At 47.5% G+C, this 13,864-nt stretch overlaps 5 protein-coding genes across 5 annotated transcripts; 2 read left to right on the forward strand and 3 right to left on the reverse strand.

The window, feature by feature from the left end:
* Positions 1-322: 322 nt before the first annotated feature.
* On the reverse strand, positions 323-1,617 carry ALT_0012 (TauD/TfdA dioxygenase family protein; the record flags this gene model as incomplete). Its single annotated transcript, XM_033564231.2, has 4 exons — positions 323-486; positions 542-916; positions 979-1,311; positions 1,371-1,617. The coding sequence occupies 4 exons, from the start codon at positions 1,615-1,617 to the stop codon at positions 323-325; spliced, it is 1,119 nt and encodes a 372-aa protein (XP_033420122.1).
* A 1,446-nt stretch (positions 1,618-3,063) lies between these two features.
* ALT_0013 (uncharacterized protein) lies at positions 3,064-4,916 on the forward strand (the record flags this gene model as incomplete). Its single annotated transcript, XM_033564232.2, has 4 exons — positions 3,064-3,804; positions 3,862-3,997; positions 4,057-4,521; positions 4,576-4,916. The coding sequence occupies 4 exons, from the start codon at positions 3,064-3,066 to the stop codon at positions 4,914-4,916; spliced, it is 1,683 nt and encodes a 560-aa protein (XP_033420123.2).
* A 1,701-nt stretch (positions 4,917-6,617) lies between these two features.
* ALT_0014 (uncharacterized protein) lies at positions 6,618-7,934 on the forward strand (the record flags this gene model as incomplete). The annotated part of the gene is made up of 1 exon (XM_033564233.2): positions 6,618-7,934. One exon carries the CDS (start codon positions 6,618-6,620, stop codon positions 7,932-7,934), a length of 1,317 nt encoding a protein of 438 aa, XP_033420124.2.
* Positions 7,935-8,950: 1,016 nt separating this feature from the next.
* On the reverse strand, positions 8,951-9,328 carry ALT_0015 (uncharacterized protein; the record flags this gene model as incomplete). The annotated part of the gene is made up of 1 exon (XM_089598899.1): positions 8,951-9,328. One exon carries the CDS (start codon positions 9,326-9,328, stop codon positions 8,951-8,953), a length of 378 nt encoding a protein of 125 aa, XP_089456563.1.
* Positions 9,329-11,296: 1,968 nt separating this feature from the next.
* ALT_0016 (uncharacterized protein) lies at positions 11,297-12,367 on the reverse strand (the record flags this gene model as incomplete). The annotated part of the gene is made up of 3 exons (XM_033564234.2): positions 11,297-11,442; positions 11,495-12,283; positions 12,343-12,367. 3 exons carry the CDS (start codon positions 12,365-12,367, stop codon positions 11,297-11,299), a joined length of 960 nt encoding a protein of 319 aa, XP_033420125.2.
* Positions 12,368-13,864: the final 1,497 nt, after the last annotated feature.

Consider the following 13,864-nt stretch of genomic DNA (forward strand, 5'->3'; position numbering starts at 1 on the left):
CGTGCTGGTGGATCAGTAGCTAGTGGTTTTGTACTAGTTAGACTTGAAAGTACTTTCCATTTTAAGAAGACCCAGAAAGCTTGATATGGGTAAAGAATATAGCTTTAGCATGGATAAACCCTAAAGCAAAACTCAAGAAGCGTACTATTATAAATATTGATTGTGCAATTCAGTGAACTCAAGTTTGCATGGGAAAATGGGGTTTATGGCCAAACCTTCGCCCCCCCCCCCCATGTATTTTATTTAAGAGCTGCTAGCAATAAGCAAGCCATGCTCCATAAAGTCTAGTGCCCGCTATTCATTGTAGATCAAAGGCAAGCTTCTAAAACTGCCTAGCTTCTTCAGCAAGAGCCTCGCGGCGAGTCTTGCTGTTTGGATCAAAGTAAGGTCTCTCACCAATGCCGACTGCACGGTGACCAGTACGAGCGCCCATGCCAGCAAAGTCCATGATAGCAGAGTGGAAGACAGATCGGTTATCCCATATCGCTGCAAGATAGTCAGAAGTCGGGCAGACTAATTCCAAAGGGGATAGAACGCTTACCAATATCATACGGATTTTCCCATCGATGCCGCAACTGGCAATCATGGTTCTCCACGATCATCTGCAAGAACCAATCATGCAGCCGCTTGCTCTCCTCGGGTGTTACCTCGTTTATACGGACGATATGATTACCTACCCCGTAGAGACTTTTCCATCCAGTGACTGGATTGGTGCGAACAACAGGGTGGACAGTGCTGAGAGCATCACCAACGTTGTTCGGGGATCCACGGGGCTCGGTGTATAGCTCAAACCCCTTCTCAGCAGCGGTCTTGGGGTATCTGGACTGGGCGAAGGTCGCCGTGAGGCCTTCAAGAAACTTCCGGAAGGGAGGAGAAATTTTGTCGTAGATCTCGCAGGAGGAAGCCCACATTGTGTCTGTGAAAGACGCCATCAACGATGAACACTGTGCGCGGGAGGTGCGGATAGGAGACACATACCGCCGCCCGTTTTGGGCAGCTTGACCAGTTTTAGGATCGTGTAGTCGCTGGGATTGGGTTCATAGCCAATATCTGTGTGCCAACTGCCTCGAGCACCCAAGGGCCTCTCGGCCTGATTCTTGAAGAGATCTTCTGCAGGTGCCGCGGCTTTGTCGGTAGTGATGATGTTGAGATGGCGGTCCGAATCCCCATTGAAGTTGGAAAGGGGATGGATGTGGAGCGTTGAGGATGGCGGTTTGCGAGCGAGAAGGCCTAAGCGGTGGGCCAACTCTTTCTCCAGTTCATCAGTAAGGTCGGTTTGGGCGCGAAAAAAGACAACTCCCCGACGAGAGACTGGTTAAGGGGGGTCAGCTACAAGCTTTTGAGAGATAATCGCCTAGTTGTACACTTACCAGTGACCGCCAAGTCTCGGAGAAGCTCATCAGAATTGGGGGCTTTCATCCACTCCACTACGTTGGCCTCAGGGAACTCCGTCCCAATGGTGGGAGTTACATCAAATGACTTGTAATCATCCAAGAGACCTCTCAGTCTGAGGGGTTCCTTGATGAGTGATTTAGCCGAGGCACCCTTCTGGCCAGGCGGCATTCCGATGGCCTGCAAGGGGGCCTCATCCTGGGCGGCGATCGTTCCGGGTGGCATGTCAAGAAAGCAAGGGAGATGTCAAAAGATTAAAGATAGGCTTATCCGCTGTTGTCCTTAGGCTAGGCCAGGTGGTAAGAGACGCTTTGCAATATCTCTCGCCGTCGTGGATTTGGGAAGGTGACTTCGATCTCCCTGACACACACAACGAAATTATGCCACTTATGTATTTCCTACATCTGCAGATTCGCCAAATGAGCATTATGTGTATCTGATGCCGATAGAACGCATGATGCTCATAGACCGAAGCCAGGATTTGATCTAGAACCATAGCCGTTACGCAGTAGAGGACGTCACTGCAACAATATTCCCTCTTCCGGCGGTGGTCGTTACATTCTACATCAACTTTTCCAGCTATGTTTGTTACATTCTAGACACATAGCCACTGATGGCACCACCGATTACAAATTATTCATGAGGAGGCGGCATTGCAGATCCTTTGGAAATTTGGTACGTGATGTGTAGAAATTAATATTTCCCTGGATAGCATGGTTGCGAGCAACTTATGCAACCCTTATGTGAAGCTGCGAGTACAATCCGGACCACCTAGACAAGAAGACCGTTAATGCCCCCATTTCCCTTTATCGATATCTATGACATGCAAGGCGGATTTGTCATGCCATCCTCTTGGCGGCATGCATACTACCTACTGCATTTTCTAAGCGGTAGACCCATCCTCGGTCTCGCCCGAACCGTCGTTGGCTCTCACTTAAGAATTGGCAGCTATGGCACTTAGCAGATGTCTAACGGTCTAAGGCATCATGGAAGACGGTAATGCTCTACGTTCTCACAGTTTGCTGGAGATGTTCGAGTTATGCTCAGTGTAGCTTTCGACCGTCGAAGCGGACATCTGCCTTAAATACTAATATCACGGAAATGGAATCGTGCAGTGGCTCCTATGTACTGTTCACGACGCCGGGCTGTGGATGGAGGCTAGCTGCGAACATTTCGACGTTACGGGCGCTCCTTCTCCATCTGGCCTCTCCTGTGGGAAATATACTACCTCGTAAGGCGATTGACGTTCCCGGCACCCCCTATAGACTGGACGATCATGATATCATGATTCCACTGTGCTCCACCGCTCAGCTTTCTAAGTGATACCTTCTACGGAACTGAACTGAAATACTTCCAATTCGCTTTCGGCCTTTGCCTTTCCCAATAGTATTCTGCACAGAAAGCACGTGGATAGGACTGTGTCTCTTGCCTTTGGCATTTTGGCTCAAGCGTCCGTACTACTCCTTTCTACCGCTTATCCACTGAACCCCACATCGCTGCACTCGGATAGATCCTAATGCAAACCCTAATACTAAAACGTATGAGACAGGCTGCCATGGGTATCTCGGGTCTCAAGAGCTTGAAGCTTGCCAAAGGACTCTGCTGTTTCTCGTCTTCCCGTTGACCCGTCATTTGGCGTGCTCAATAATTCTGCATCGAAATCTAACTACCATGACGGCCTCTATCCAAGAAGACCACAACGAGGATCGCCCTGACACCGAGGATACTCCCCTCCTAGGATCATCCACGACGGACGCCCAAACCCATGTCCTTCCGACCCGCCAGCTTGTTATCGTCTTTACAGCTCTAGCTTTCGTGCAGTTTACGTCGTTTCTCGATCAAACCGCCATTTCGACGGCTCTGCCCTCCATTGCGCAAGACCTGCACGCCGGCTCCTCCATCTCTTGGGTCGGAGCGAGTTTCCTCATCTCCAGCACCAGCGTCCAACTCATCAATGGCCGGCTCTCAGACATCTTTGGCCGGAAGAACTGCCTCATCGCAACACTCACTGTGATGGGACTCGGGAATCTGCTTTCGGGATTTGCGAGAACACCGTTCGAACTGTATGTGACTCGGGCGGTAAGTGGGTTGGGCGCCGGAGCGATCAACGCTTTGGTTCAGGTGACCATCTCAGATATCACAACATTATCCCAACGAGGCAAATACTTTGGCATCATAGGAATATTCGTGGCGTTGGGAAATGGCTTGGGTCCGGTGATTGGTGGTGTGTTGACGAAACAGGCTTCGTGGCGATGGGCGGTTTGGTTTATCAGCCCGATGGCGGCGCTGGCTGTGGGAATTCTTTATTTCGTGCTGCCCACCTCGCGCATGAGCGGGAACATGTGGACCAAGCTGAAGATGGTGGACTGGTTCGGGGTTATCGTGAGTGTGCTGGCTGTAGTGCTGGTATTAGTATGTCTCCTTGGCGTAGTCCATGTTGATCAGCATGCTGACCAGATTTACCTACAGGTGCCCGTCTCCCAGGGTGGTTCGGCGCTTCTGTGGAGCTCTCCTATTGTCATAGCCATGTTATCGGCGGCTTGCGCGCTCTGGATAGCTTTTGTATTTCTCGAATCGCGCGTCGTGCGCTTGCCCATCGTACCTAGTACGTTGCCCGAACCACATGTAAGCGCTAATCTGTTGCTGACGCTGTATACTTCACAGTGCGCCTTTTCAGTAACGGCTACTCGGCCAACATTTTGCTGGCGCAAAATCTTGCCATCGGCTGGGTCTACTGGAGCAATCTTTTCTACCTGCCTATGTACTTCCAAAATGTTCGAGGCTGGAGTCCTACCGAGGCCGGATCCCTCATCCTCCCCATGGTGATCGCTCATGGAATCTTCTCCGGACTCAGTGGTTTCCTCCTCTCCTGGACCGGCCGGTACTGGCCTATCGTCGTAGGCGGAACGTCCATTTGGACACTTGCTACCAGCGGCAAAGCGTTCTATGGCCCGAACACGCCCGTCTGGGTCTTCATTGTCGTGGGTATGTTTGAAGGCTTAGGGGTCGGCTTTTGCTTTCAGCCCGTCTTGGTCGCCTTGATGACAAACTCGGCCAATGAAGACCGTGCGGTGATGACAGGCCTTCGAAATTTTATTCGAGCTATGGGAGGAGCGGTCGGTATTACCGGTATGTTACACTTCCCTTACTACCCTGATGGTTTCCACATCTGACAAGACCAAGTATCCGGAGCCATCTTGAGCAATGTCCTCCAACTCGGGCTCGGGGACAAATTCTCACCGGAAGTAATCGCTCGACTGACTTCCAGTGTTCAAAACTTACCGGATTCAGAGTTCTCCCGTGATGAGATGCATTTGATCCTCTCAGTCTACATGGCGGGACTCCACGCTGTTTTCATATCATTTGTGCCTCTGATCGCGCTATGCTTTTTGTCGTCGCTTCTGGTCAAGGACTACCCAATTGGAGGCAAGGATCAGAAGACGGAGCGTCGTACAGAGACAGGAAGACCTAACCATAATTTGGAGGAACCTGCCGAGCTGCCAACGGGCAGAGATGGGGTATGATTGAAGAGTAAGGTGACTGAAACTATGGCCAAGGACGGCTGCGCCGCCCTATACTTCCTCGGTTGAATACGAGTCAAGGTACAACGCCGTTATCCAGTTCCAGGCGCTGGGGAGACGCTACCTCTGTATGACAGATAGATTTTGCGAGGGTATCCTCAGACAGCTGCCACCCAGTGATCTCTCAAGTCCGGATAGCATGTGTTTACAACTGAGTCCTTGGGAATCCGACCCTCCTTCACACATATGAATTGACCTATATGGTGATAAAGTCTTTGCCCAATTCTTTTTTTGGCAAGTCTCTCAATATCCTTGATAAGTTCCACGGAGACCTTTTTAGAGGATTCAGCTACGCCAAATGTTTGCTAGGACCACTCCTTACAGCAATTCTAAGGGCCCAGGCGTTTCGATATAATCTCCAGCCCAGTGATGCAATGAGATATCACAAAGGATCTTTCCAAGATACTTAACTAAACTAATAAATCGGTTTTATAAGCTATTACCCTTTCTTAACCTTGAGTGCAGATTGGATTATATAAATCTTGAATATCTGCAACTGGGAAACGCGCCCCTGGATATTTGACGGCAGCCAGTTTGTATTCTTGTATCTCAATAACATGGGGCTGGAAGCAGGAACTCCCTACATAAGATATCTAACTGTGTGATATATTAGACACCATAATAGCATTAGTAGAAAGGTCTTCATTTATGTGTAGTAATTAGTAATTAAATCTACTATGAGTGAGTCATAGATATAGGGATAATTGAAGTAGCTGTCCTACTAGACCTATGTTACCCTAGCTTAGACTTTATGTCCTTACTACTCTAGTATTAACTTCTATAGCTTATAAGCTATCTTATATATATGCTTACTATCTATAGGATTAATCTATAACTTATAGTTATACGATAATAGTAGAATTCATATTTCCTTAATTAGACTCTCTAACACCTTAATTACTATGGCTGTAAGATCACTTAGATCATTGAGGATGTAAAGATAATCTGTACAGATGTTCAGAACTAGTTCTTATCTTCTTAGTACTTCTACTACTACTACTTATCTGCTTCTTTTCTAGTATTTTAGGGTTTATAAGTAAATACTTATATTTAATATTCTAAAGCCATATACAAGTGGTTCCTAACTTCCTACGGCTCTTATTACCCCTCGAATAAAGGTAATTTGGTGGTTAAGAAGGTTGATTTTTATTAGATTATATCTTATAGGGAAGTTAGACAGCCTTTGCTTATATAGGATAGAGAGTAGACTCAGTAGAGGGATCTTAGGATAGGGCTATAGATACTAGATACCATATTATGGTTTTTTAAAATGTAAGTTTCCAGATGAGTGCGTAGTTCTGTAAATTTGCAGCACAGAAAGCTAAAAGCATTCAGTGTCATGTATATAGCTCCATATAACCTGACAGGTGATAGTGGGGTGATAGTAGCATTTAAGGCTCACTAAGTTAATACTCCTTGCATACAGAGCTGGCCATAGAAAGTTTACTATTCTGGCCAATTTAAATTAATGCTCCAGAGAAAAATGGTAATTGGCTACTAACCACGGTGTGTTATTCAACACCTCGTATTTGTCACATGCTAGGGAGCTTGAGAGATACGATCTGCGTCCCCACTGTCAAGTATAAGAAGGACTACAAACCCATGTCTGCGAGATTTGGCCTTCGATAATCCTTATTCACAAAAATGACCATCCATCTTCCTCTGGAAATCTACACCCAGATCTTCAATGTTTTGCTCGATGACCTGTATGATCCTGAACGTCCTCAAGAGGCATTTAAGCTTCGCTTCATTTCCAGGTCAATACAAGGAATCGTTGACCAGGTCTTGTATAGAAAAATTAAATCACCATCATACACCGGGGTGAATATTCTTTGCCGCACGATAATACCAAGGCCTCGACTTGCCGCTCGGGTTGAGGAGATCCACCTGGAAGAAGACGAAGAGGCAGAATCTGACGAAGAGGATGAGGGGAATACGGATCTAGATTCTGATTCCGGTTCAGATTCGAGTGAATATTCAGACTCAAAGGTTCAACGAGCGCGTAGGATAGAAGAGTCAAAGCTCCTAGCCGGAGCAGCAGACCACCTCAAAAACAAATTCACTTCTGATCCTTCACACTCTCTCGCCCTTAAGAAGAACGACCTCTCCTGGCTCGCGCGATCAACCCGAAAAACCAGAAAATGGCTTCTGCTCTTCCAGCTCTCCAACCTCAAGTCTCTCACATTGGAGACCCACACCGACACATTCACCAATATGGCCTTGTTTCTTCGTCTTCCCCGCTTGGAGAAGCTAGACTTTGCCGTGCTAGCCCCTGGCCCTGATGCCCCGTCATGCCACAACTACGCTCCACCTGAGGAGATCCTAGAGAGCATAATCCGCCATACTGATCAGCTGAAATCTCTCAGGTTCGAGGACATGAGTGGAACAGTCTTCTTCCCTGTTCAGCATGACGCACCTAAGCTAAAGCGGATTCTTGAGCAGCACGCCGCGGACACACTTACATACCTCTCAATCTGCCTCTGCAATAATGACGATAAGGACTGGCGGCAGGAGCAGGAGTTCAGCTACATTAGGGGTCTTTTCGGATCCATGAAGAAGTTCACGAAGTTGAAGGGACTTGTAATGCAGCTAGAGGTCTTGCTGGGTAAGCCCAGCGAGAATGATGGGCTGACTCTCAAGGATGTACTACCCTCGCAATTGGAGTATTTCACTGGTTTAAATCTTCCCGATTACCATGGAGCGGAGGATTCGGATAGAATCTGGGACGAAGGGCAGTATATACCGCAATTTGAGGATCTGGCTGAAGCAGCGATGCGAGACGATCGAGCATTTCCCTCATTGAAATCCGTCAAGATGCATCTACACCGGAAGGAATACTTCAGCTCTTACGGGGAGTGTCTTATGAAAGGGCAGTATAATGACGGAGTGCTGGGTGACTCGCAGATCTACTTTGGTTTCGTGCGCGGTCCGTATGCTTATGTCGGGCCAGGACCAGATTAAGTTACTGAAGTTGGGAAGAGGTTTAGATTTGGAACATTGCATAGACTATAGGGCCCCGTCTGGGATAAGCAGGCGAGGCTTACTGGCCTCTTGAACAGGCGCACTCATAGCAAGGGATTTCTTTTATAATCCCACACTGATTTTCTACCCCAAGCAAGGTCAGTTGTGCACATAGCCTAAGAAGACTGGTCAGCGGCTCTTCTGAAAGGGTTGCCATTGACGGGAAAATCGTGGTCGTCCGCGCCAATAAAATACAGCTTTTGTCTTCAGCGCAAACATACAATTTGTGCATTTTCCCCCAATATAACTTATTAGCCCCTTGTGTTGATCAAATACACAGCAAAGCGAGGAACCTTGCTTAATACTAAGACGGGCACGAGGCGTTCAAAGCTGCCAGAGTAAGTTGGAGGCTAAGCTGGAAGCTAATTCACCAGAAGCCAGAGCATGGGAGAACCAGTCTGATGAAAAAGTCTTCCGAGTATAGCAAGATGTGCGGCGCCGATGTTTGTTAAGCCATTTACTAAGGGACAGTGGTTAAGTATACATCTTTTCCGTAATACTTTGGGATTTTGGCCATTTGTTGGATCTATATTAGTATACTTCTGTGATAGGCATATGCGTCCAAAGGCTAATTTGTTTAGGACTGCTATTAAGCGCTATTATCCACCCACAAGTCATGTTACTGACAAGCGGAGACCTAGGTCAAAGGATTGAGTTTGATTGCTCTTTCTTGTTCTTAGTCTAGTAAACTTTACATAGGGGATATGTCCATAACAGAGCTTGTTTGACGTCTTTAGGTAATGTAGAAGATAAGTATAGGCCATGGCAATTGACTGCAGCGTTTCATCAACCGCGCCCTTCAACGGGGGTGTGTGGCACAGCATAGGAATTTGTCTCATTGTCTGCTATTGTAAAGAGCTCAATTACTAAACGATTTTCTCACTGCTCAGTTGTATGTTCACCGGATATCAATACAACTGTACTTCAGATTACCCGATTGACTCAAAGGACCGAACTCAACAACTCTGGCCGCCAGTCAAAGGCATTCCTCGGGGCCCAAAGTCCTGAAGTCCAGAGTCGACACTGTTGTCCGGGAAAATACCAATAGAAGCATACCCAAACGTAGCGTGATTTGCTTGATCATACATCTGGACGGAAAGCACATTACCCTCACTCCACTGTGTGCCTGCGAAACACTCAACTTGCCTTTCAATTTGGTCAAAGACGTCGGCTCCATTGAGAGAATTGTCATCCGCATCGGCACCAGAGGCTTCCGAATCAAACCGACCCTCCATCAGGTGGTCATTAAGCCGCTCATGTTTGTATAGCTCGTCGCGCTTCGCCTGTGTCACGTGGTAGGTGGGATGACCCGCATACGAGATCGTAAAGTGCATATTCTTTGCATCTTTTTTAATTTTTTCTGGGCACTTATTCGTGGAGCAATGTCTCCAAAGGTCTACCTAAATTGGCATCATGCATTTAACAGGTAGTATCCATGCATATTCAGCACGTCTACATGGCCCACAAGATGATTGTTCAAGCGGGCCGCTCGGTGCCAGCGACGAGATGGTCATATAACAGCTGGAACGCATCGCAACATCACCTTAGGCATTTTTCGATTTCATAATACATCTACTTGTCCAAACAGCTGAGGCCTAAGACGGTTATTATAAACGACCCACTTGCACAAGTGGGCGTGTACTCCACTAAGACTTGAGCTGTTTGATAGACTAGGGCTGAATAATATCATGATATGGTCTCGGAATCGGAACTCGCGTATCCAGTGGAACTGGTAAGCCACGAGCATTGACACATTTCATAAAACTGAACGCCAAAAATGTGGATCAGTTGCGCAGTAGATAATTAGGTTAGTATGTGATAGAAAAGTTGGTGGAACCAAGCTTCATACTCTAGATCAGCAAACGTGGACAGCGGTATTGGACAATAATACCCAGCCTGTCATTCTTATAGTCTTGTAAGGATGAACTCGCGAGCCATGTAGTTGAATGCATCCTAAAGAGACAGATGTCGTCATAGTACTCTAGTAGCCAGCAGGGATCATTGACGTGAACTGTGATAGGCTGACATCATTGTGCTAGAGGCCTGTGGGAAAATGGCTTACCAATTCATGTAGTAAAACTGATGCACTTATCAATCTTGGTGGCGAGGCCTTGTCCTGGGCAGCCATTCACACCTTCAAACCCTGCTCTTCTGTCTCGCGACCATAACGCAGATGCATCATGGTGGACAAGGAGAGACTTGTGGTCGAGGGATCCTCTGAGGCCATGCCATTGCTTCGAAATGCGGCACCCATCATATCTGCGCAGGAATGCTGGCAACATAAACAACTGCTCCAATGTTTGTTGAACGTGAACCAGACTCAAAAGTGAAAGGTCTATTCAAGGCCGATATGTCTCACGGGCCATCCAGCTCTTTTCCGTTTGGTGGACTCATTTACCAGCCCTGGGCCCGCCAGGGCTTGAATCAAGTCAATTATCGGAAAAGCCGTACGGGCAGCATGGCACATAGGCATGGACAAGGGATGAGATGCCTCCATTAGGTAGGCAATTTGCAACCTGGCATCGAAAGAAACTGACTGACTTGTTTCGGCACAGATATTCTGATGGTCCTCCATGCATTGAAGGTACATAATAAAACCTTCGGGAAGATTGTTTTCGACATGAAAAGATGGCATTATGGAACGAAGGATTCCCCCTTCAGCTGGCCTCAAGATGTATCGACCAGGATAGCCTCACATATTCGTGTTCCGAGTCCTGCAGGTTACACTTCGAGAATATGACAAAGTTGGCATGGGACAATCTTGGTGACTTGGAAGATCTTTCCATCGAATGCTTCCGATGTCAAACACAAACCATTGTGCCGTGGACGACGCGGCGCGGAAAAGGCCTGGCAGATGATGGGTTTGTACTATTGTGCCAATCGTGCAAGTTGATCCTACGAAGAGATGCTCTTCTTGTTCAGAAGCTCCGTTGGGATCTTCAGCTACTGTCGGAGAAAATATTCCACTGCCCGGGACGTGCTGGAGTGTCAAGGATGGTCATGGCACTTTGACTCCCAACGATGCTGCAAATGAGCTCGTGAAACAGTTTTTAGAAAAATTGTAGCTTGAGGAGACGCGCTCGACTAATCTTTTCCCAAATATGACTCCGACAATATAACCCAGTACCGAGGCAGTTGGGAGTCAATCTCTACCCATGCTTCACGAGATGTTTGAGCCCTATCCATACGTGGGAAACTCTTCATGTCATCTGTATGCCGCCGTAATGAGGGTGTCGAGGTCGGCATCAATGATGCAGAATGTGGATAGCAAAGATAACTCTTTTTTGGGGCAGGCATTCTTCTTAACGCCGTCTCAATCTGTTATAGATGTCTTCAATCTCGTTGCCCATCTGATGTTCGACACGCTCATGTGCAAGTCCATGACTCATCATATCTCGTTTTGCTGAGGCTCCCCTAGTCTGCGCCAACTCTTCGGTAGCCAGTTCAACTGGATTCAGTTAGAAACATATCTGCAATCCATAATTAGAATTCAGTCTCACCATGACAAAACACAGCCGCTGTCTTTCCGCTGGACATTGCGTGGGGAACATTGGTGCTGTTGTCGCTGTTGGCATCGCCAACACCCCACACTCCTTTAACAGTTGTTCGCAGACCTCGAGCCGTCGTGTTCATTTTGTTTCCCAGGAAGCCTACACCCAACTGTTTCGGCAGCTCAGACGCCTGTGAGGTTGCGTAGTTTGTAATGAAAGCACCCCGTTCCTCGAAGGTTCCATCCGTGAAATAGACTCGGAACTTGTCGAACTCTCTACGAATAGCCTCATCCTGGACGATACTCCCGTTCTGAATGCGTGTGATATTCAGGATAGGCTTGTTAATGACGGTGATATTGTATGCCTTAAACACTCCTTCCCAGTTTTGATCCTTGCTGGCAATGCGTGTCCGTTGGGCTGTGTTGTTGGTACCGTTCGAATAGACTCGTATGTCCTTGTTGAGCGTTGGATACAGTTCTTTGACGCTATCATAGGCATCCGATAGGTTACCGAGAACGCCAACTGGCTGGTCACGGTGCTCGAAACCATCACACCACGGACACCAGAAAATACCCTTGCCAAAGGCGTCACGGAGCCCGGGGACATTGGGAAGGTCATCCTTCAGTCCGCTACCCAAGATAACCTTGCGCGCTGTAAAGGTTGTACCATTTGCCACGGTAGCACTGAAGCTGTTGTTGGTAGACTGGATCTTTGTAACCTTTTGATCTACAAAGGTGGTCACGTTGTAAAAGGATATTTGCTTCCTTGCTTCAGCTCGGAAGTCGGTGGGCACAACATCTGATTAAGTGTGAACCACGGCTGTAGGCAAGCAGAATGTGGTAATAAAAGATACATACGGTCGTTTCCAATGACATCGTGCATGTGCCTTGTGGGATTGTTTCGGTACTCTCCGGAATCGAACAATATCACTTTTCTCAAGACACGCGACAATCCACTGGCTGCACTAAGGCCAGAAGGTCCACCGCCGATTACAATAACATCATACTGCGTCTGATTGAACTGCCCGAGGCAGACAGTCAAGAAGGTAAATAAGGCGAAAAGCGCCCTGTAACCAAGGACCAACATTGCCATGGGCTGTGCATCAACCAGACACCGGTGGTTCCGGATAGTATCGAAGAACGAGCGAAGGCAAAACCGATGATAAAGAGAAGCCAGCAAAGGCTGAGAAACTGAACCGGTATGCCATACTTATAATTTAGCAGCACACTGTTTTGACGTCATTGACTTATTTTCAAACCAAAATTGGTAGAACACTATGCAAGGAAAGTCGCACTGTGAGGTTACAAATCATAAATGCAGTGCAAATCAGGAAATAGTAGCAGGAATAACTTTGCTGCCATATTATAGTCAACTGGTTACTTAGCATCCTAGCATGGGTGTCGCGTCAGGGACGGACCGCATTAGAACCAAATATCAACGTCATAGACAGGCGGTGATCCACTGTACGAACCAGGTGCACTTCAAGTGGAGATACTCAGCTTGAAGGCTCATGCGAGAGCAGGCCGCTCGAAAATATCTGGGAACAAATTACCAAAACACCGTATCTCGTCCGATCTCGGACGGGTCCGTCGCAATAAAGGACGGCGATACGAAGCGGAGGGGAAGCATTGTGTCGTGCGGAAAAGGATCTCCCAAAAAAATCATTTAACGGAGTCGTCAACTATAAAGCCAGCCGCATCTGCTGGAAAGTGTATATCCCTATCAGGTCATGTACCGGATCGGCATTGGCCTAGCTTTCCAACCACCTTTCATCGCTGTCCACACCGTGTTAGAGGATTCCACGGTGCCTGTTGCCCTAGTCCTTTTGAAATCTGCTCAACTGCTTGGTAGTATCATTGTCTTATCTGTTGCGCAAAACGGTTTGCTCACCAAGCTTGTCGGCTATCTGGCCATGGCGTACCACAATTAGACAAGAAGGTAACACGGAACACCGGTGCGCTTGGACGTATCAATTCAGTCTCCGCAGACCAACGAGATCAAGTACTCGCTGCCTACAACAGAGCTCTTGTGGATGTTCTTTATACATCGTTAGGGCTTTCTTGTCTGGCTGTGGTCAGCACGCTTGGTGTTGAGTGCAGGCTTATTAAGCAAAGAGATGAAAAGGAGATGGCCCAATGTGACACCGCAATATCGATTCAACATCCGAGACCACACAGGCACAAGGTATATAGACCAAGTTATATTGGTGGTTGGGTAAGGCCAATTATCTCCAAATAGAACCAAAAGACTTGTGAGCATAAGTGGGATGAGCAAAAGGTGACATATTCCTAGCCAAATGGCCTAGTGAAGATTGTCACTATCAAGAAAAGAAGAACCAAAGCTATGTGCAGCTCTCCCAGACAACTGAACATGAGGTAT

The sequence above is a fragment of the Aspergillus lentulus genome (assembly GCF_001445615.1).
Source record: "Aspergillus lentulus DNA, contig: Alt01, strain: IFM 54703, whole genome shotgun sequence".
NCBI lineage: Eukaryota > Fungi > Ascomycota > Eurotiomycetes > Eurotiales > Aspergillaceae > Aspergillus > Aspergillus lentulus.